At 41.5% G+C, this 24,696-nt stretch overlaps 1 protein-coding gene across 1 annotated transcript in view; it reads left to right on the forward strand.

The window, feature by feature from the left end:
• Positions 1-9,237, forward strand: part of UHRF1BP1L (UHRF1 binding protein 1 like) — an 81,374-nt gene extending 72,137 nt beyond the window's left edge. The window contains exons 20-22 of the mRNA XM_025204189.1: positions 1,909-2,017; positions 3,667-3,836; positions 4,715-9,237. Coding sequence (XP_025059974.1) covers positions 1,909-2,017; positions 3,667-3,836; positions 4,715-4,837 — 402 coding nt within the window. The 3' untranslated portion in view covers positions 4,838-9,237. The remainder of the gene's footprint in view (positions 1-1,908; positions 2,018-3,666; positions 3,837-4,714) is intronic.
• The last annotated feature ends 15,459 nt before the right edge of the window (positions 9,238-24,696 follow it).

Genomic DNA, 24,696 nt, shown 5'->3' on the forward strand with positions numbered 1-24,696 from the left:
GGTTGTGAATAAATATAAACTGCTACTCTAAATTATACCAGAGAATTGTCTTTGCTCAAGGCAGAGAGCTGTGCAGTCCCTTGTTCTTCTTGCATTCAAGCTCTGCAGCCTTTATGACATTGTCATTATCTAGGCAACTTTTAAGCACTCTTTCAGAACAGGACAGAGGACATTTTATAAAGGTTGCAGATGAAAAGCAAATTGAGCAGCCAAATACAGAAATGAAAGCTTTAGCATATGTTTACCCAGCTTTGAAAACTCTTACCGTTGAAACTCAGCTTTGAAAACTCTACCTTTCTCCTTTCCTGGCAGGAAGGCAGGTTCAGGCAAAGCCTTTTTGGCAAAATGTCTTATTTGTTGGTGATCAATGTATATTATTGAGCTGAAAATAAGTGTGTGGTGGTAGTGGAAGCAGTGAGTTCACTCTGTATGCATCACTTGCAAGTTACCATGAAGCCAGTTGTATTGTTCGACGAACTGCAAATGCATTCAGTCTGAATCTAGTGCTCATTTACCAAAGAGGTGATTCGTTTCTCCAGGGCTGCTGGGTAATGGAAGGCAAGTCTTCTCCTTCATGTTACACTACCTATTCAGAGCAGTAATTTCTTTGCACTGGGATTGGGCTAGTGTGTTTTATGCAGGAATTGGGAGTTTTATTTTTCTTGCCTGGATAATTTTTTCCCTGACTCAGTCTCATTGCTCTTTGAAGGTGCTGTGGCAGCTGTGCTCCACGTTTTGCTTTTGTTTGTCTTATATTGCTGATGTATCATCCTTCTGATGACATTTAGGGTAGATCCAGGGGGGTGCGGCAGCATGGTCACATCCCCTCTTTGGCTGCACATTGCATGTGCAGTTAGCTTAGCACAGCTGCTGTCAGGACCTCTGCATGTGCTATGAGCTCTGAGTTCACTAGCTGATTGGCACAAGGCCTGGCCAGAACATCTGCTTTTATATATCTCTGAAGCCTAGGGGATGAGCACCACTGCTGTTAGCCCTTCCTTTCCTCTTCCCTCCCCGCATCCTCCCCTCACTAAATTCAGCAACAAGAGAAGTGAGGGGATGAGCAGCAGCACCACTTAGCCTCCTGGTCTCTGGAGCTGTATGAAAACAGGGACTGAATGCGGCTGCCAGGAAGAGGGGAGTGCAAACCGCAAGAATACTCAGCCCCCGGTCTCCAGAGCCATGGCACATGCAGAACTCTGGCAGGAGCTATACTGATGTGCTGGTGAGCTGACTGGTATCCAGGATTGTGGCATGTGGGTTTTAGACACACACGCTTTGGCTCTGTGGCATATGCATAGTGAAAGTCTCTTCACTGCACATGTCATGCTTCCAAAGGAGGTGGACCCAAACATCCCTTGCCATGATTGTAGATCTGCCCATGATGACATTAAATATATTCCTATGCTTGACAGGGGCAGTAGTCAGTCAGACCCTGGGACACCAAAAGCAGCAAGTGAAATGTCTCTTTTTTGGTGACTGCTATAATAATTGTCATTACCATATCAGTTTTAAACCAAAGAAAAACCTGTAACTCTGCCACCATCTTTAAATAGCTCAAGAGAAAAATCAGTTCAGCAATGCCATATACTATTTTATCTCTATTTCTTTGAAGAGCTCCTGGGCTAAAAAAGTATTTCATATTTTAATCAAATTATATATACTGACTTCAGTGGGTCAGATGAATTTGGCACTTTGTTTTTCTGAAAGTCTTGCTAATTTAAGGGTGCTGAAGATGAACAGATAGCTGATCAGAAAATTCTACTCTTCACTTCAAATTCAATGTTTCACAAATTTATTAAACCTATTTAAAAGTTTAATTGAAGATTTTAATTAAGTATGTTGATTTTCTAGCACTGATAGAGCATCAATGTAACAAATCCTATTTTTATTACTTTTATTCTGTAGGATGACGGCCCACGTGATAATCTCACAGCTCCTGAACCAGTCCCTATAACTCTACATATTGACCTACTTCTGCTAGAGAGGAATGATGATGGCTCTTTTTGCATTAGAGGTGTGTACTGCTATGTTCTCCCAAAACCTATCTTAAGAGGCAAAAAGCATGTGATCTTTTTTTTTGGGGGGGGTGAAAATTTGTATGCATCGTTTTTGATTTGGTGTAAGAACTTTTTGATATGTAGCGAATAATAAAAGGATATAGTACCAGCAGAATTGGTAGTCACGTTGTCTGTACATTACACATTGTAAAACTGAAAATTAAGTACTGTCCTAATAATGAAGCATAATCTCCAACAGCAGTGTTTTGACTATAGCCATATCCTACAAGTTAAATCAGTCGAGGAATAAGGGTTCATTTCTCTCTATAATACACATATTGAATTCCCCTATTCTTATAGACTTGACTTAAAAGGAACAGGTGTTTGCATTCTCTAAATGTGAAGCAGTGGTCTGTTGTTTCAGCTATTTCTTATTTATTAAGGGTAAATAAAATAACAGCTAGTTGTTTATTACTAAGTATTTATAATGCAGTAACACTTGCAGACTCGATACATCCTGCATAAGCAAGGGTTTATTTAGGTTATAGCTACAATAATTCTCACTAGTACAAGTATCTTGTTGTTTTGTGTATTATGGATGCGCCATGGCAGCTCTATATATAAAATTTGCATTGAGATTTGCATTTTGAACAATAATTTTGCAAGAATATAGGTGTACACAGATATACATATTTAGATAGGGCTTCACCAGTACTACCACAGATACTTAATACATTTATCTGCATATGCTGAAAACAGTTTCCATGTAGTTTTATCATTCCATATTGTCCAATGTATTAGAATTATGCTTCTTGGTCTTCTTATTTTGCTTCAGAACGCAAAGAGATTGTTTATGTGTAATTCTCCAGTTCTTTGATTTCTTCCAATAATCAGTATCCTTCTCTCCATTGAGTAAAGTGTTCAGTTTTTTACTTTTCCCCGTTAGTTCAACTCTTTACATACAATAAAATTCTAAGATTGGAGTAATATTTTCTGCAATGGAAAAAATGTGAATCTTTATATTTAGTCATGAACTTCTGAAGCAGATTCTTGTTTAGAAAGAACTTGTAATACCCATATGAAGATTATTTAGACTACTACAAACTGCACCCTTTATTTTACCTTAAGTACATGCAGGTTAAATGCATTAATGTTTCATTAATATTACTTAATTTAGAAAGTTTCTTTAATGCTAAACTTGAAAATATTTAAAATAGCATTGATTTAGGGACTTGATTCACAAATTTCTCACACATTGTCTTTACATGGAATTGCTGGCTCCAGTTCTGAAAAACAAATATTAGGTAATAATAACCAAACTCTCATTGATTTCAGTGGCAATTACAGCCATGTGATGATCAGGACCTAAAATAATATTGAGTCTGCAAATAATAATGAATAAATAGCCATTTAAAATATATTTTCTGCACTAATGATGTTTTTTCTTTGTTTCATATTTACTACTAGTTTCTCTAAGCTGCAGGATAGTGACAACTTTTTCCCGCTAAAATCATGACCTTCCATTTTAATGTTGTACTGACCAGAAGCTTTTGGTGTATTAAAATCTAATGATAAAAATTTATTTTATAGTAGTTTTTATTCAGTACTAATTTGAATAAATAAAAGCTAAATATTTCAAATGATCTTCTTTGTCTTTATGAAATAGATAATCAAACAATAAATGATGCATCGGTGTACAAGGAGTCAAGCAAGATGATGCAGCCAGTTGGTAGAGTTTCCAAACACAAAACAAAGGATCAAGCCACCCAGGCATCTCCAGAAATTCCCATACTTTCCAAATCAAGTAGGATTTCAACTGACCTCCACAGACAAGAGGTATTAACAACATTACATTATTTTTTAAATTTATTAATTGTTTTATAATCATAAGACATTGCAGTTGTTAATTACTAGATTGCTATGTACTTTAGCAGGATTTCACAAAAAATAATGGGGAATATGGTCAAATGCTGTTTTCTTTAAAACTTATTGCCTAACTAGGATAACATACTGTAAACTAGCTGGTGGGATTATTCCAGTGAATTTTAGCTAGTGCCAGTGGTCCCAGTACACCTTAAACATGAGGATGGGTGAGAGAGCCTATGCCTTCTGCAGCCTCAGACCTGTCAAGGGACCCCAGATAGATGCCAGGGTCTTATGCAGCACACCTCCACACCAGATATGAGAGAGTTATAAGGTGAGGAAGACTTGATTACAGTTGTATTCTTACCTCATGCCCAGGCCTAAGGACCAAGTAGGTCAGTCAGTCCCTTTTTAATGCACAAAATACAATGAAATCTTAAATACCCCCAGAAACCTCTCCCATATCCTGAATGGAAGAGTAAGACCCACATAACAATTTATCAGTTCTCCTGTATAGGAAGAATCCCTTCCTGGATTTTAAAACTGGAGCTCAGCTGAGCCCATGGTCCAGCTACTAGATTAAGATTAGGAAGGGGGAAAGTGAAACGGGGAGCCCAACCTAAAGAGAAGCCTCATCTTCAAACTATGTCCCCCTCACCACCTGTCACAAGCTCCAGAAATGTCTCCAGTACTCCTGGTGCCATTAAAGTTGCACCCAAGCCAGCAGGCTGAGCATCCATCACAACACCTGTAAATCTTACTCTGAGAAGAGAAAGTTGGCAATAGAGAGAGAAACTAATATCTATCTTTTTTAGATTAATATGTTTCTTTTTTCAACTTAATCATTGCAGCTTATTGAAGAAAACGAATATCTTAGACAAGAACTATCCAAAGCTAAAATGGCTCTAGCTGAACTGCATATGGAAAAAGATAACCTGCTTCATCGAATAAAGAGGATGACTCTTGGACATTAACAGTAATGGATAACAATACTTGATTGTTGTAGGAAGGGCTGCACTTAATACTGTTTGTGAATTAGTAGAGGACTGTTTCTTGTCACAAGCATAGAACACGTTTGGAATAATTACTATTCTGAATACTTGCAGAAGACTTAGAATAAGACATTACAATTGTTTTCCTCTAGCCCTCCTGAAACTGCAGTGAAGCAGGAAAATCAATTTATATTGTATTTTACTAATTTACTTAACAATAAGGACATGATACTTTAATTTGAATAATATCAAAGGAAATGTTGTTTGGAGAACACTTCTGAAAATGCACTTGTTCCAATAGCAGAGGAAGGTGCCTTTGTGACTAAGTAAAATATACCGTGCATCATTGATACTGTGTTGTTATTGGTTAAGATTTAAATGCATCAAAAAGTATCTTTTAAAAGAGATTACATTTGCACGATCATTTTGTGGCTAGATCCTATGGTGCAATGTAGCTATGGTATTATAACCATCCGTAAGCAGAAGGCCAATGTAACTGGCCCAGAGAAGGTCTCACACTTTTAAAAGAGTAATCTTGCAGTGGAAATTGGTTCATAGATTGTTCCTTTCCACTGTTGGTGTATCAAGGTAAAAGAGCAGGATCTTATGAAAAGGGATGTAGATTTGGACGTCCCTGCATATACCTTTACTCTGCCACAGTGCGGCTTTTGTAGCTGGTGTAATTTAAAGCATCCCTTAGACTGTTGTACCATGTGCAGAGGACTGGCCCTGTATAAAGGAAGCAACAGAACTGGGGGTGAGGGAGGAGGAGAAGGGGGAGGCGTATGCAAAGGTGAGTTGCTGTTGCCCTGCATGGCTCATCGGTCACACCCAAGGATCTGGCCCAATGTATTTAATTCTAATTGTTCAATTACTGTAACATAAAATAAAAAGGGGAAAAACAAAACACTAAGATTGATAAATTGTATATTAATGTTTGGGAGGAATAAAACTTTAGAGAATCATTAATTACCCTGCTAAACTTATGAGATTTAAATGAAAATGTAACTATACAGTTTAAACTATGGGTGATTTGTACAAATTGAAGTATAATTTTCAGTTAAAAGAATTGGTACAAATGTATAAATAAAAAAAACACAAAATTGTAATACACGGAATTTAAGACTGTGCTTCTAAACATTATGACACTTTGCTTTTGTGACTCTGAATCTGGCAACTGAAAGCATTTTGATTGAGTGAGGGTTTTTTTTGAGTATTTAGACTATTATTGAAATGATTTTAAATTCAATGCTTGTTTGTTTGTTTTTTTAAATAAGGTTTACCTATAACATTTAGAATTTACATTGATGGAAATTATTTGTTAAAATCTCTATATTTTTTTTTATTCCAGTTTTTATGAGAATAGTGGATTGTACTACTCAAGAGCCCTTGTCCTGAAACCCTTACTCTGACATCCCCAATCACACCAGTGGAAATTTTACTAGAGTACAGAATAAAAAAACTAATCCCAGACCAGCTTTAATAGAGAAGCTAAATACCTGGAAACAGGCTTTTAGAACAGTGAAACTTGACTGTAATGGGTCTGATTTAAAATACATTTATTGTCAGACTCGGCAGGCCAGCTTCTTAGCTAGAGTATATTTGCCTAGTTCCACTGAAAGCAGCGTAGCTAATCCAGTTTACACTAGCTAAGGATCTGGCCCTAAATATTTTGGGTAAAGAAATGTAGAGTGCTTGCTTTCATGTTCTTAAGTTTGTGCATTATACTTTGAGATTTCTTACTTATAAACCAAACCAATACCAAACTCAGATTCTTGTTGATACAAGGTATTCTTTGCTGTGTTTTAGAAATCTGCTGATGGTAATATTGTATATGTTGGCTCTTCTAATCTTTCACAGCACAACACTGAATGCTCTTCCAACCCAGAGCAGTGTCACAATACTAGACAGTACTTGGGAACAGTTCAAAAGATTTGGGTGTATATTTTGTCCAGATTTAACATTACCGAGAAGGGTAATATCCTGTCATGTTAATCCATGTTTTCTTTTGAAATAATTTAAAAAGGAAAGCTAATTTATTAATATTTGAAATGAAAAAAGATTAAAACAAAGTCTTAATATGTTAAACTGAAAATAGCAGTTGGTGGCCTCAGATTAAATACAAGGCTGTAATTTGTGTTCAGGGCTCTGCTGTCATTCATAAAACACTCAAGTCCTAGTTTTAAAATTCATATTATCAGCAGAGCCTCTTGAGTGAATCATGGTTTTTTGTTCAAAGAAGGGACATCAATTATCCTAAGCTGAGGAGAGAGAATGGGGAGAAAGTAAGTTTTCAGTGAAAATTTAAGCTCTGAAGGTCTCAGGGTGGAAGTGTTGCAGCAGCTGTATTTGCTAGTTTCTATGTTGATTTCATTTAGGCTTCTGATTAATTTGATACTAATCCAACTTTGTTATATGGACAAGCTAATGATTACAGATTTACTCACCTTTAGATCCCAGGTTAGCTCACTGAATCACCCCAGTACCTCCTATGTTTATAGTGTTCACATCAATCACTGAGCCATGCTATTAGTAAGCAACAACTGAAGAGTCTTGAATTCCTTGCAAAGCAGCAAATGCATAATGGAGCTCCATGAACACATCCACTGCTGTCCCAGTAACTCCTGCCTTTCTTTATTCTCCTCAACATAAAGCCAGCCTACCAGTCTTCTTGCAGATCTAACTTGCCCTGCCATGCAGCTGCTAGGGTTTCCTCCTCTTCCCTTTCCCATCCTACCTAACAGCCTAATTAGAACGCTCCAGCATTGCTGCAGTATCACATGTATTAAGCTCCTGTGCATTTTAAATTGGCCACAGGGCGCTTATCTAAACCTCATTCCACTAGGTTTAGATAAAGTGTACTGCAGACATTTTTAAATGCAAGGGGGCTTAATACATGTGGCACCGCGGCATTTAAGTTAGAGCAGCTCTCTGGCAACCGCTCTAATTAAAATGCCCACCCCCCACCTCAAGCAATTGTATAGGGAGCCAAAATGCAGCTAAAAGCAGCTACAGTAGTCTGACAGTTGGTATGGATTCTCACCTCAAATGGGAGAAGCTTTCTACATTCCAGAAATGCGTAAATTGCCACAGATGTAGGTCTGGCATCAGCTGGTCAAAAAGGTATTTCACAGGTAAAAACTAAGACACCTAAAAACAACAACAAACTGGGTAGCCATGTAATTGGATCCCTGTTTTGTTTGTCCTCCTACCATAGCCCCTTCCTTTTCCCTGTTGCTGTCAATCATAATTATGTAAACATAAGGGATCGCTAAGCTTATATGTATATATTTAGTCATGACTGATATGAAATATTATGTAAGTCAAGAAAACTTCAGGCTATCATTTTGAAAACAAAAATGCAAAGTTATATAATTAGGTAAACAATTTTAAAATGTTTGTAGTCCCTGAACAGAGGATATCAAGTTACTAAATCTCTGTGTTAATGAGATTGGGAGGGCAGCCAGAACTGCTTTTTGGCCCAAGAAATGGTCTTGGCTGGAAAGAACAGATTGATTCAGATTGTTGTGGGACAAAATAGTTTTTGAATAACCAGGGCTGGGTATAGTCAGCCAATCTGTCCACATCTTATAAATGGACAGCGAGTCAGTCATACACAGACACTGCGGAAGTGAATGATTCTTGAGGCAAAGAACAGCAATCTAACTTAATCTATGGAACAAATCTGCATGCCTTCTACCTGATTTCAGACCAACATTGCTAACTATTTTTCTCTTGTCATTATGTTATTGTAGCTTAATTCATCATCATCATCATCATGCATTGGGCCCATTAACTGTGGTGAAGCAATATCTTCATTACAATAAGAAGACATTGTACCAGTCATTAATGATGATTGGGAGCATAACAGTGCCCTGTAGCAACAAGAATTGTGCAAAAATGTAGATATTCTCTAACGAGTAAAACAGATAGATTACCTAAGGTTCCAGATAAAATAACTTCAAACCATTCTTTCCCTATACCAGGGGTTGGCAGCCTGTAGGCAAGAACTGGGCTGCAGACCCATGTGATCTAGCTCATAGAAGTGGTGTTTCATCAGTGGGAGACTTCAGCAACAGACTGAAGTCTGCTTTACTGTGCTGCTGCAGGGAAAAGTGGTAGCAGTGGCTGAGTCCTAGCGCCTTGCCTATCCACCAGCCTCTGACCCAAACTAGGTCACTGGTCCACAGCCTACAAATATTACTGACTACTGTCATTGTTAAAGACCTTAACTTTTGTTATTCTCCCTTAGACTACCACTAGATGGTAGTGCAAGAATTTTTTTTATATTCTGCTTCATTTCCTTATGGTTACCAATATACCATCTCTGCTTGATTCCTTGTCATGTCCTGAGCAATTTCATTAAATCTTTCAAAATTTCAGCACACAAACATTTTGAGTTTTTATAATATTTTCATGATGACTAATTTGAACTAAAATAAGGGTGTTTTCATTTTTAACATTCATTTATTTCTTTGTGCACCACTCTTCCTTTTGTAATATCAGATAGTTCATAAGGTTTCTAAGAGAGGCGTCAGCTCTTTCCCCTATATTTAATATATATATATATTTTGGGATTTTAAATTAATATGCAAGAACATATGCGTGTGTGTTCTTGTATATTACATCCCTATTTGCAATGAAATACCACATTTGCAGCATTTTACCAAGGATAACAGCAGCATTTCTGCAGTTGAAATAGAAACCCTTTAAAACTTGTTCTACTTCTGTTTCCATTCTGTTGATACTAACTCTGTACATCTTTATTTTCTTCAGCTAGCTCAGAAATCTCTTTCATTCTGCCCAAGACTAACATAATCTTGTACTACTTGGAGATGTCTACCAAATGCATTGACTTATAAATGACTATTAACCACCACTAGATGGCAATATAAAAAGTAGTTTTATATTAACACTGCAATGGATAGAAAGTTATGGTGGGGTCATTTATTTTTATAATGTTTTTGGTGCCTCAAGATCTTTCAGGCAGAATAACAAAACAGAAATAAAACCAAACTACATAAATCATGGCAGAAGTGATCTCTCTTCATAAAAGCCACTAAAAGAATGTGGCCATTAGGCCTGTGCAAAGCGGCAAATATTCGCTTCGGATTTGGTCAATTTAGAGGGATGGTGATTTGATTTGGAGATTCGAATCACTGTTCCAATTCAATTTGGCCAAATTGGATCCGAAGATTCGGCACTGCTTTGGAGATTTGGCCATAGACTAAACAGGTAGCAGTCCTTACCATGCTGGACACAGCTGCCTCCAGCTGGTAAGTCTGTTGTGGTGGGTGGGGTGGGAAGGGAAGGGACATGGGGGAGAGAGGGATTGTGGGCTGGGGCTGGGACAAGCTGCCCAGCCGGGGTGGGGGAGTGTGGGACTTGGGGAGGGGGGCAGAGGGACGCTGGATGAGGGCGCCCTCATCTTGCACCCCACAACAGACTTACCAGCTGGAGGCAGCTGTGTCCAGCGTGGTGCAGACTGCTGCCTGTTTAGTCTATGGCCGAATCTCCAAAGCAGCGCCAAATATTTTCTGAATCAATTCAGAGGCTTCTGATTCAATTTGGACCTTTTAATTTTAATTCGGACCTTTCTCCCAATTCAACTTGGAGATTTGGCTACTGAATTGGGCTGAACCTCCTCCGAATCGAATCGGCTAATGAAGCTTCACACAACCCTAGTAGCCATGTTATTTTGTTTTTTTTAAAGCAAGCCCCAAACCTGAGATAATAGCTGAGAAAATAAAATGGAATGAAAATACATTCCCCCGTGAAAATACATTTTCATTCTGGTATGAATTAAGTGTGGTCCATTCTTTCATTCCAGTCTCTTTAACAACAAAAATATCTGGGTTCAAGATGTATATTACAGTGGTAATGAACCAAATAGGGCATAGTAATTGGGGAAAAAAATGAACATGCAGTGTAACACAGCATATCCCAAGACATTAGGTTACAATATCTGACAATATGTTGGGCACTAATACAGCTGCAGCTGTTGACATGATTCATGAGATGAGTTTCTTGGAGAAATCGGGTATTTTTTCCAAATACAGTATATGATAGTATCCAGAAAAAAATGCATCTAAAGGACAGTATAAAACACATGCAGTGTTTTCTTTGTGCAAGAAGAAAATACATTTCACAGAAAAAATCTGTTTACAAAACTCTTGAGTGTTCTGAAAATGACCCAGATATGGGCTTAGCTACTGTATCTCCAAAGATTAATTTCCATCTCTTCAGTGTTTAAATAGTAATGTGGGGATTGTGTAAAATGTGCAGCTAATCACAGTGAAAATCTCCAAGCCAGCATATTAGACTTGTTGTTTGTCTATGGAAACTTAATTCAATTATAAACTCTGGTGGCCATGTGCACTCCTTGTACTTAACATCTGGCAACTTACAATTTTAAATGAGCTCAGTTAAAAGCTTTCTAGTAATTTTCCTTTGAAGAATAGCTGAGTAGTAATGATGACGTTTAGGGGTGCAGGATGGTACTTAACTGTTTTATAATTATCAGAAGTACTTTCAGTTTGTGAAAGAGAGAGCTTCCTTCAACATCATCATTGAGCAAGATTTTTTTCTTTTTTTTTTTAAAGAAGCCTTCATGAAATGGGGCCTGAGAAATGTCAATAGCTAAAGATAACATATAGTTAATCTCTCTGTCTTGAAACTTTGCTACATGCAAACCATGTGACTTTGTGGCAGTTAGGGGATAATTTTCTCAGAAAGGGGAAGACGTGGGAGTTACAAGAAAAGCATTTAGGCTGAGTACAGACATTTGGGAGTGTTAGGGGGAGGTTAAATCGGTTCAAAATGGCTGCCCAATATCAGGTAAGTCAGGATTGGGGTCGGGTGGGGTTGCAGGTCCAGCAGGCTGGAGGGGATCGGGTTCACCAGGGGATAAGAGGCAGGCATGATCCAGGAGAGGTGGGGGGGTCGACATGACCTGTGGGTGGGGCTGATGTGACCCGCAGGGGTGGCATGACCCACAGGTGGGGTAGGCAGATGAGACATGATCTGCGGGTTAGTTTGACTAACTGATGGGGTCCCAGCAAACTTACACCCCATGTCTCCCACCCTTCCCCACAATGGGACTTACTTGCTTAGCTCCAGCAGTGGCAAACACTAACAGGGCTGCACCTAGAGTGGCTTGTGGGATGGGGGTTGAGAGGGCTGGCTGGTGGGGATGGAGAGTAAGATGCTTGGGAGCAAAAAATAGCCCAGTATGGGGGGGTGGGGGGAAGGAGTGAAAAGGAACCCTGTGGCTGAGGCCAGTGGCTGGGTTTTCCTAGCCCCGGGACTGTGCAGGGAAGTATAAAGAAGTTCCATGCACACAAACCAGGCTAAAAATTCCAGAACCTGGTTTAAGATAAATCTGGATCTATGTCGTATCAAACTTACTTGATTTAGGTCAAACCAATGTTTGGAACTTCTGTACAGTTACAGCTTTAAACTGTCACTCAGACCAGTTCTGTAAGTGTAAGGTCAAAACTGGGAGGAGTTAAATTGAAATCGGACAGCCATTTTGAACCCAATTTAACTTCCCCAGATGTCTGTACTTAGCTTTTAAGTTCATATTTAAGTCATGCTTCAGTCATCATCATATCCGAGTGCCAGTAAGTCATGGGGAGCTTTCTTCAGTAAAATTGAATATGATGTTAGCCATTTACAGTAATTATGAAGTGACTTATGAGCAGTAATAGGACAGTCGAAGTGCCAGCTGGTGATCCATGTTTGAGCCATACAGAGTCTATGGTAATATACACATCACCTTCTGAACAGCAAGAGCATCAGGTGCTATATTACTCCCATGCTCCACACTTCACTGGCTCCCCATTCACTTTTGAGCCTGATTGCAAACTTCTCTTTCTAATCATTGAGTCCTTAAATAAATTAGGACATGGAGACTGTTACACTATGTATAATCTCATCCACACCAAGATTGCTGTATCTCACAAAAATAGTGCAGCTGGAGAAGCACTTGGTTAGATGCTTGGTCCCTGGAGGCAGAGCACACCTATTGCTGAAACATTAAAGGAGTATTTATAAGAAGAGAATTAAGTTGTAGTATGAATATGTTCTGAGCAAGAGGAAAGTAGCAACTTAGGAAAAACCATTCTCACAATCAAATGCGTATTAACTACCACTCTTGTTAGCAATCTAAATTACAACTCTAAGAACTGAATGGACACTTGATTACTTGTATTCTACATGAAAGTATCCTGAACAGTTTATCTTAGGTCACAGTGGAGGTATATGACCAGGTTTATGAGGCAAGCTTGCATTGTTATTGCTTTTGCTGCATGCCTCTTCTATGTATGTAGACTAAAGTCTTCATGGCAGAAAAGCTAGACTGCCTTGTTAGACTCACTGGGTGCATCTACACATTAATTAATGCGCTTTAGGTAATGTGCATTAAATGTAGTACCTCCATTGTGAGGTAGTAGAAAAATGCACATTAGCCTATTTTAATGAGCACTAGCTAAAGAGCATGAGTTTTTTGTGATGCTGTAATGCACATTTCAATAGGCTAATACACATTAAAGCGCACATGTAAATGTGCCCATTAAAAACTTCTTTTAAGGCCTGAACCTCATAGGTGTGAACATAAAGGAGCAATGGGAATTTTCACCATCTGAAGATCAGTCTCTAGCAAGCAAAGCAGATTTGCCACTTGTTCTGTTAGTCAGCTGAGGCTTTGCCTGGTGTAATGACATCTTCCAATGATAAAGAGCTATCATAACCAGCCTTACACCATACTTACTTTCAATCCAATATCAGAAGCACAACCAAAAATAAGAGTGCAGATGTAATCTAGTAATACATAGCTTTCAGACCATGTGCAGCCAAATATCACAGAGCAGGGGTTGTCAACTGGGGGTATGTGAGAAGGCCCCAGCTGGTACATGTGGGCAGGAAGAGACGGAGTGCCGCCACGCACCATCCTGTGTTGCCATGCAGGCACTGCCCACCCAGCCGAACACAGGAGGGCGGGGGAAGCTCACGTGGCAGCTGCTGCCGCTATGCGTTTGGCTGCATCGCCTGCCCCCTCGCTCTGCACCTGACCACTGGGGGTACACTGCTCCACGTCCAGCTGCCAGGGGTACACTGATCCAAAAAGGTTGAAACCCCTGACATAGAGCAGCTGTGAGGTTGTTCTAAATTAGGGTAGGGACTGAATTGACACTAAGATCAAGGAGCAAAAATCCCACTCTTATATAAGGTACTAAATGGGCTCAAGAATCTAGTTAGAAGTCAGCCAGCTGTATCATTCTTGCTTCTTAAAAAAAATTGTAGCTATTAGAAATGGGAGAGATTTGTTAAGTTATCTAATTACTCAGTCAGTGTTAGGATGGTTCCTTACTAGTTAGTGTTAGACCCTTAATTTTTAGTGCCCTTACTACTTTGATTTTGAATGGATCAAATTAATATCTTCCAGTCTTTCTTGGAAGTTTTTCTTGTTGTTATCCTATTTCCTTTTTTAATTCCATCCCCTAGTATATCTAAATATAACACTCGGTACCTTAATTAAACTTGTGGTCTATGGTATTAACATTATTTAAATGTGTAAATAGGAAAGACCACAAAAGATCTCACGAAGTTAAGTGAGTAGGCAAAAAAATGTAGCACAGACTTCAGTACCAACAAGTGCAAGGTAAAGTACAGGGGGAAAAATAACCTCAAATTTGCATACACAATACCCAGTTCTGAACTTGCTGTTATAACAGAAAAGAGATCTTGAAGTCACTGTAGATCATTCTCTAAAACATCACCTCAGTGTGCACTGATGACCAAAAAAAGTCGGTAAGTTCCTTAAGAAGGGAATTGAAAACAAAACTGAAAATATCGTCATGCCATTAAACAAATGTATCTTGAATGTTGTGTGCAATTCTGGGCTCCACATCTCAAAAAAGAATGTAGTAGAAGTAGAAAAGGGGCAGAGAAGGATAACCCATACCCAAGTTGGTCATACTAGGAGAGACTAAAGAGGCTAGGACTCTTCAGTTTGAAAATCTGAAGGCTAGTACCAGTGTGAAAGAAGGAGAGGATATGATAGATGCTTATAATATGAAAGGTATAGACAAACTAAATAGGGAACAGTTATTCACCAAGTTCCAGAATACTAGAACTAGGGAGAACCCATTGAAATTAGCAGGAAGCTGGTTTAAAACTAAGAAGAGAAAGTACATTTTTATGCAGCACATACTTAATTTGTCGAACTCATTACCACCAGAGGCTGCAGAGACGGATAGTAGAGTCAGGTTCAAAAAGGGAGTAGAAAATTCATGGATGATAGCCCCATTAATAGCTGTTAAACAGAACAGTCAGAAATGTATCCATTGGTATCTCTAAACCAGCAGTGGCGGTGGCAATCCCTCATGGTTGAGGATGATCACTCCCATGGGTCCAGTAAAGGGTTGTAAATCTCTAAACCAATGATGGTGGATTCCAGGGAGAGTATGAACAGGGAATAGATCACTCTTTATATACCTTGTTCATATGTTGTCCCTCTAAAGCACTCGCTACTGCCACTGTCAGAAGCAGGATACTGGGCTAAATGGACCAATGGTTTGCATGGAACTTCTGTTTGTATGCCTGTAAACCAGTGGTCACCAATCAGTCAGTCGCGATTGACTGGTTGATTGCAGAGCCTCTTCCAGTCAACCCGAGGCTGCGGGGGTTGAGTGCGTGTGTAGACATGCGTGCACGTGCCTTCTCCCCAACCCAGCAGGTCAGTCTGTGGGGGAAGGAAGGGGCAGGGACTAGATCGAGGCCCCCGTGGTGGGCAATGGAGTGCAGCACAGGCAGGAGCAGGGGCTAAGGTGAGTGGGGCCCCGGCCAGGCTGGGTGGTGTGAGGATTGGAGCTAGAGGGGCATGTCAAGAGGTTCAGGGGGCTCCCGCTGCTGTGCACATGTGCCCCCCCATCTGTGTGCGGGGTGGAGGTGGCTGCTACTGTGCACTGGGTTTTGTGCTCCGAGCCCTGCTGCAGCTGCCCTGGGAGCAGCGTGACGCCCCATGTGTCCTGCTGCCAGGTGGGCAGGGGGTGCAGCTCAGCCCAGTGGCAGGAAGCACTTGGTATTGGGCCACTCCTAGGCCAGCTGGGGCTTGGGGTATAAAGCCAGCACACAGCAGCAGCTGCCTCCATCCTGTGCACAGGTAGGGGGGCCATGTGCCCCCCACAAATGCGGAGCAGCTCAGGCAGCTGCAGCAGCGGTGAGGGAGGGACTGGGGCTGAGGCAGACACTGCACAGCCAGGACGGGGCATGGGACAGAGCCACGAGCAGCTCATCCAGGGGACAAAGGAAGGAGGGCATGCACTTCAAGAGGGCACAGAGGGCATGTGCCCTGGATCTGCACATGAAGCAGGGTGGGCTGCCACTGTGGGCTGGGGCCAGGGCCAGGCTGCACTTGGTGCGGGCAGCAGCGCTGGAAGGGGGACAATGGGAAGGGCTGCAGCCCCCCAAAAATTCACTGTAGCCCCCACAACCTGCCCTACTGCCACTGCCACCCACCCTGAGCACAGCACTGCCCAGCCCCTCTGCTGGGAAGAGCCCAGCGCAGCCCCCCAACCCACAGCGGCAGCCTACCCCACTCCACCCTGTGCCCTCCTGGGATGCGTGCAGTGGCTGGAGCTGCCACCTCTTCCCTGCGCTGGGCACTCCACAGACAAGCCCCACTCTCTCCCTCACCATCATGGGAGGGGTCAGGTTGGGGACAAGCGAAGGCCTGGGGGGGCATGTGCCCCCCTGATCTGTGTGCAGGGTTGAGGGGGTTGCTGCTGCATGCTGGGCTTTGCTCCCTCCACCCTGCCTTCACCCCATGCACAGATCAAGGGGGCACATGCTTAGCTGCTGGGGGAGGGGGTGTCCCTAAATATTTTTCTCCTGCCTCAATCTGCCCTGCCACTTCCCTCTTCACTGACTGACCTGCTGGGTGGGTGGTGTGTGTGTGGGGGGGTGGGAGTGGGGGTGTAGATCCTGGGTTCCTTTTTAATTCAGAAAGTGATCTCCTACTTGAAAAGGTTAGAGACCACTGTTGTAAACAGTCGTGTCCCACCCTAACACATCATTAATCATTTTTTAAAATCTGCTTATAATTCAATCCTTTCAGCACTGCATTCATTTTTGGTCTTCCATGCATTATGGAGTTGCACGTTCCATGGGAGCTTGAAGTAATTTTTACTTCAAAGACCTTGCATATAGAGATATTTGTATACTAACCACTATTTAATCATGCAGCGGTGCCCAAAAGCTGTACTAGTTGTCATCTGTCCACCAGTTGAAGTAGCCTTGATTTGAAGAAGGCTAACCACAATGTCTTTTAAAATATTATTTTTCATGGGTACAGAGATAATAAGGATGGGAATCACTTACACAGTAGCCCTAATTATACAGATATACAGTCTTACCATTCAGCAGTGCGTAGGTGACTTGCCAGGTCTGCTTTCTGTTCTCTACTGTTCAAGGTCTGTTTGACCAAATAGTGCAGTACATATTAAAGATCTCATCTGAGAACTATTTTGACAGCCGTCCATTTCTTCAGATGTGTTCTAAGTCATCCCCTGCTAGGACATCTCGGAGCATAATTTTCTATGAACATTCTTGCAGCTGACCAAAACCGGTGTGCAGGTATTTGTATGCAGATTAAAAACAGAATAAAAATAGGTGGAAAATTGTTTTAAGTCGCACACAAACTGCAAAATATAACTAAAAGCAGGAACCTTTTTTGCAATAAGTTGCATATGGGGCAATACAGCCAAAGTTTATATATTGTTGTATCAGCATATATTCCAGACTGGGAGAGCTAATTATGATGCTGCTCCTATCTAGCTGTAATAGTGTTTCATTCTGCATGTTTCTGTATTCCATGAAAAACAGTCTCAAGGCATATTTTGATAGCAAGCTGGTGTAAAATTAACATAGGGTATGCAATTGAGGGAATAATTATACTGGTCATTCTACCTACTATCACACACTAAATGCATGCAAAGACATTTAGGGGATATGCTAGTTAATCTTAGCTCTTATTATTGGGACAAATTAAACAGGAAAAGAATGGTTAATGGAGATATTACTTATTTATCCCTGATCCCCTTTAGGTTACTTTCTAGTGGTTCAATTCTTCACATCCAGCTATGCAGAGTTTGACTGCTGAGCTCTGAGGCATGTAGGTAGATCAAATACCATATGAACCTTTCAGGTAATGCAGGACTCCACATTAGGAGTTCTTTCAGCTCAACACCCCTGAGAAGACAGAAGGAACAATTAAGGCAAAGGCAAAGATGGCACTTATACAAGAGAGAGAGGATCATTTTCTTGTATACATGAGCAGATCTAGGACTTTGAAAAAGGTGGGGGCGTGCAGATAAATTATGACACGGCAACATTTGCTGGGAACCTTTTTGAGCAGGCATGACTCCCTCCATCACCTCTCCAGTCCCCTGTCCCTCTCTGGGCAGCTCGTCCCTTCTGGTGCTCAGCACCATCTTCCCTCCCCTCCCATGCCCCCCTCTCCATCCCCAGCAGGGGTTGCCTCTGGGTCTGCCACTGCTGTCTCCAGGGCTAGGGACAGACATTCAAAAAGCCTGAGCCTGAATTTATTCAATCTTTGCAGTTAAGTCTAACCTGCAAAGCTTGAGCAGATTTGGAGGTGGATAGACATTCCCTTTTCATTCCAGAAATGCAGGCACATGCCTGCAGTGGCTAAGGCTAGAAGGCACTCAAGCAGCCCTCCCTTCCCTTCCATAGTGCTGAGCTGAGCTAGCTAATGCTGAGAGGTGTCTGTGTAAGGCAGAGGGGAGGGGGAATCCCTGCTTCAGCAGGGAGTGGTGAGGGGGTGGGGGAGCAGGAGGAAGCCAGCCAGACCCTGCTGTATGTACAGTCTCTGCCTTAGCTGTAGCCAGGGAGCAGAGGGGAGGGGCCAGCCCAGGTCTCTGGAGCACAGAGCCCCACCCATCCCAGAGAGCATGCCGGGATGCTGTGGGAGTCTGGTTTAACTTAAACCAGGCAGGGGTCTGGGACAAACAGTGCATAAACTGGTTTGACCCAAATCAGTTAAGTCTGATACTATATTCAAGTAGGTTTATCTCAAACCAGTTTCAGCCATTTTCAAACTGGTTTATGTGCAGTGAACATCTGTTCTGTTACAGGTTTAAACCAGTTTCTGATCACTTAAACCAGTTTATGTGTAATGTCTGTCCTTAGCCCAGCTGACCAGGGGGAGCCCCAAAGCTGTTCTCGCTCTGCTCTAGCTGGGGGCTGTGGTGAGCAGCTATATGGGGTGCTGGTCTCAGCTGGGGAAAGCAGTGGCAGGCAGGTCCCTCCTTCCAGCCCCTGCTCCCTGCCTGGTCCCCTGCATGTCTGCCACTGGCCAGGAGCAAGCACTGGCAGTGGTGACTGCCCACAGATGTCATCATCTCAGCCACAGCTGCTCCATGCTGCTGGAGCCCCCAGACTGTTGTGGAAACTCTCGGGGCAGACAAGGGAAATGACCTGCCTGCTCCAGTCCCCCATGCAGCAGCTCCCTGCTGGAGCAGGAAGTGACTGGCGTGGGGCTTCCTCTGCCCTGGTCAGCAGACCCCTACTTCCTCACCTGCTTCCTGCTTGGTCCCCCTGGGTATTCCCTGCCAGCCTGGGGCTCCAGCTTTGCCTTGGATACCACAGAGGCCCAGGTCTGGGGAACTGGAGCTGCTGGCAGGTGAGCTACATTCTTGAAGTAGGGTCTATCCCTCCTGGAGCTGCCCCTGTTTTTTGTACTCATCACTTGTAAGCCTCCAAAGCCAGCAGGCACAAGATGACCCTTTCTGGGGTTTGTTTAAATCCTTCCAACTCTCTCAGTGAGGTGTCCAGAGTTGAATGTGTGTTTTAGGTGTAGGTGTCTCAGTCGATACAACTCTGAGACAACCGTTTCTTTTGTTTCAATAAATTATGCCTTTAGATATATCATAAGAATTGCATTGCTTTTCCCCATATGGCATTTGAACTCTTATCCAACCCATTTTATTCAACTACCCTATGGTAAATCTGTCTTAAAACTACTGCTTTCCTAATGTCTCCTTCCACAAAAATAGCTGTGATGATTTTTCTCCAGATGTACTAGCTGCATTTATCTAGGCTGAATTTCATTGCACTACCTCTCTGCATGTGGGTTGTAGAGGGAGAATGGTAAAGTCATCTCACTGTGTTTTTGTGAGCTTTGCTCTAGATTCATGGTAAAAGCTGGCTCCAGCAGACCTAGTTGTTTGGTCATTTAGGCTGGGGAATCAAAGGTGGCTACATATGATGTTGCTTGCATTGCTCCCTTGTGTACTGTTGCTACAAAAAGTACCAATTAGTATACCACATTGGGCGTGTCTACACAAGACTCTATGTCACCGTACCCACCAACGCCACTACAAGGTAGCAATGAGCTACTGCATGGTAGCTCATTTCTACTGTGCAGTAGGGTCAGAAACAACCTGTGTGCCACCAGGACTGTGCAGTAACACAGCACAGCACAGTAACTACTAAAGCAACTACTAAATGACTGAGCAATACTAAAGCAAGTACTAAATGACTGAGCAGTAACAACTGCACAGTCGGGGGCACGTGTAGATATATATGCCCATTAAGTCTTAACCACACTAATTCTATGGACTATCTAGGCCTAGGCGGATCTCTGCTGGCTTTTTAAAAATCTCTTTCCATATTTAACTCTGCTAAGGATCTGGATCCTTCAAGATGCTGAGTTGCTGACCACCCTCAATTCCCATTGATTTAATCTATAAAGAGGTCGATGCCCTCCAGCAAGGCTCTGTGAATCCCATTTGGAAACCTGCACATTGAGAAATGGTGACTGTAAAAACAATTAATGATAATAAAAAATACCCCTAAAACATCCAGTACTTTGGAATGACAAGTACATTAAGGAGTTTCTGGTTATACTAACTGCACTCTTTTTTTGGCAAATAGAAACTAGGACATACATTTCTGCTTCTCAGGAATTTTGAAATGAGAGGTATAATGTTTCTCAGACTCTACTCCAGTGGACATAACTGAGATTGCCTGTCTAAATTCTAAAATCACATAATCAAAATTTTGTTGTGGTATGGAATCAAATTATTCTAAAAGCATCATACATCTTGAAAGATCTTTTGGCTGCTTTACAAATTATCCTCATCTGTAACTGTATATAACAAAGATGTATTTCTGCATTTTTAAGTCTAATCTATTTGTGGTGTATGTTATTTTCAATACTATTCACAATGTTGTCCTTATACCATCAGTTATTAAGAACATAAAACATGTGAGGAATAGTGGAGATGATCTGGTCCAAAATACTTATCCATTTTGATTCAACTTAATCCCAACACTCTGTTTCTTCACTATCATCCACTACCCACTTCATGTCTAGAAAAAGACCAGATGGTGTCTTAATTTTTTTGCTTCAGTTGCACTAATAACTCATACATGTTTAACCCTTCCATTAAGCAGTTCTGCCCAAATTGCTTATTATCTTGGCTTTCCAGTTCTTATAATGGGTATTTTAAATTCTATTAATTCATACAACTGAATACCTTGTTTAGATTTTTTATTGCTGCTGGACAGTAGGCTGATGATTTTAATTGAGTTACCTTCTGAATTCAGCTATTAAATACAACAGAGTTAATGAATGCAGCCTTTGGTCCAACGGTATTTTCATACTGGTCCTTAATTTCTTTCCACTTCATTCTCTTGAATAATATTTTCAGTTAGGATATATTTCTTAGATTTTATTTTTCCCACACTACTGTGGCATTTGTTTACACTGAGTCATATTTGCCATCTGCTGGTCCAATCACCTAAAACATTCCAAAATCTTAAAATTCAGTTATTCCTCACTATTTGTTCTGTTTTTAACCTTACTTTCTGCAGACTTACAGGTTGTGGCCATTATCCTGCAATAAGCTCCACACAGACAGACCCTTATACCTATGGAGAACCCTACTGGCTTCAGTGATGCTCATCTTATGCTGAAGAATCTACCATGCAGAATGTATTGCATAATCAGGGACTTTGAGCACCTATACAGGTGCCCGATGCCTGCTCTGACGCATTCTAATTAAAACGTATCGAAGCAGACTCAATTAATCGCTCAATTATCACACTCCAGCAGCCTCGGCGTCCTGTGTATTCAGCTTCCCTACATTTCAAAATGGTGGCAGGGGAGCTTTAACTAAACCAAGCGTCCAACAAGTTTTAGTTAAAGCGCTTCTTCCACCATTTTGAAGCATGGGACACTGAATACACAAGATGCTGCAGGTGCTTTAATTAGAGCGGTTCCTAAAAGCTGCTTTAATTAAAGCGACCTGCCCCCTCCACCCCCAAGCATGTGTAAAGACACCCTTTGCTTTCAATACATATATGTATGCATTATGTGCCATGTAAGGCCCTCAGATATATGCCATGATATTGACTGATGGAACTAAGTTCAGTTCATCCATAAAATGAGCAACAGAAATGTAAATGGTGATATAAGGTGAGAAGGAGTGTTATTGTACTTATGACTATCTTTCTTGGAACTGGATGACTCAGGTAATTAGCAATAAGATAGAGAGCTTTTCATTTGTACTTTAGATTACTGTTTCAAATATGACCTAGGTCAATTGTGACAAAGAGCGCAAACTGTAAATTTTAACTAATGCAAGTGTTTATATATTTATTTATGCATACCAAAATACACTTTAATGGAACCACTCATGTGAGGAAAGACTTGCAGAATCGGGCCATAAAATTGTTATTTATCTCAGGCAATGGTATGACATTCAATCAGGAAGGTGAAAGCTAGAGTCTCCATACCTAATCATTTTGTATCTAGATACTCTTTTAACTGTTTTGCTGACAATATTCAGCTTCTTATAATTTCATCTCCTAAAGTTGTTAAAATAAGTAAGATTTATTTTCTGCATAGAAAGTGTATTTTGTTTAAATATACATTATGGTGTGAACAGAGCTATTTGCATGACAATTGGGCAGTGATTCGAAAAGGCGTATATCTTCAGTTGGAAGAAAATTAGGCCAACAAAGGACTTTAAAACTAATTTTGAAAAGTTTAAAATATCAAATTTAATTATCTAAAAATATATGCAAAATATTTGTATGATCCTTCATCTGTGTAAAAAAATGTGCCTCTCCAAAACAGCTGTATTTCCTACCCAGGACTTAATCCATTTGTCATTGCAATCAACAGGAATCATTCTATTGACTTTAAGAGAAGTTGGGCCAGGCCTGAAGTATTTGGGGTTTTCTTCTTTGTTTCCTTAATCTCTTTTCACTCATAATATTCTATTTGCGTTGTTGTGCTTTTGAATTAAGATCTCCAACCTATAAGCTTTTATGTAGACATATAGCTTTACAGAATCTGGACCTAATTTATTACCTGGTCTTGCACCTACATGTTCTTGGGAGTTTGCCATTAACTTCAGTGGAGCAAGACCTCATAAGGGGCCTGGCCTATTATTTTCTTGTAACACCTGTGGTCCTGCATAAATAATCTATTAAAACCAGTTGGGGCCAAGGGGTTGTTAATTGGCTTTCCATATATAAACAGTATCAAATTGTGCATTAGACAAGGATGAGGTAATGATTTGGACAGGAGAGCTAATTTTCAGCATAGCTCCAAAAAAAAAAAAAGTGTGAAGAAAGATGAATTGTGTGTGTGGAGGGGGGGGGAAGGGATAGGGAATCATTATTCTCATAATAATGATGATGACAATGAAAGGGGTTTTACATTTAAAAGCACACAGCAACAGCACCATTGGTAATGGGTGGGAGGGGTGTGTAATTAAACCTAAACGAAACCAAATTCTACTCCTATTCCTCTTCCTTCAGCAAAATTAAGACCCTAAGCCTGCAGTGTGACCCACCCTGCATCTCCTGTTGATTCAGTGAGGTAAGTCCTGAGCGCAGGGAACTAAATGGGAGGGTTGATATTATTATTGACTCAAAGGGGGGCCAAATGACCCCCTTCTTCAGGGGCTCACTGTGTGCAGGGTCAGAGCCCCGATGTCTCTTCAGCCACCTGCATAGACTCATGTCTCCATGCCTGGGGTTGCTTTGCACCACAGAGCCCTGCCAGGATGTGTCCGCATTATGCCAGGGGCCTTGTGTGTGTATGTGTGTAGGTAATGAGGACTTGCCCTGTGGGTTGTGTGTGTGTGTACATGTGTAATGGGGGCTTGCCCTGTGTGTCATGTGTGGATGTGTGTGTAATGGGGGCTTGCCATGTGTGTGTGTAGGTAATGAGGCTTGCTCTGTGTGTGTGTGTGTGTGTGTGTGTGCATGTGTGTGTAATGGGGCTTGCCCTATATGTGTGTGTGTGTGTGTAATGGGGGCTTGCTCTGTGCGTTGTGTGTGTAGGTAATGGGCTCTTGCCGTTTGTGTGTGTGTGTGTGTGTGTATGTGTGTGTGTGTGTAATGGGGGCTTGCCGTGTGTGTGTGTGTGTGTGTAGGTAATGGAGGCTTGCTGTGTGTGCATGTGTGCGTAATGGGGCTTGCCCTATATATGTATATGTATGTAATGGGGGCTTGCCCTGTGGGTTGTGTGTGTGTGTGTGTGTGTGTGTGTGTGTGTAGGTAATGGGGGTCTTGCCCTGTGTATGTGTGCGTGTGGATGTGTGTGTATAGGGGGCTGGCCGTGTGTGTGTGCATGCGTGCATGTATGTGTAATGGGGCTTGCCCTGTGGGTTTTGTGTGTGTGTGTGTGTGTGTAGGTAGTGGGGGTCTCGCCCTGTGGCTATGTGTGTGTAATGGGAGCTGGCCGTGTGTGTCCCGTGCGGTGCGCGCGTGCCCCCGCAGCAGGCAGGCAGCCCGGCCCC

This window comes from Alligator sinensis, unplaced genomic scaffold, assembly GCF_000455745.1.
Source record: "Alligator sinensis unplaced genomic scaffold, ASM45574v1 scaffold154_1, whole genome shotgun sequence".
Lineage (NCBI taxonomy): Eukaryota > Metazoa > Chordata > Crocodylia > Alligatoridae > Alligator > Alligator sinensis.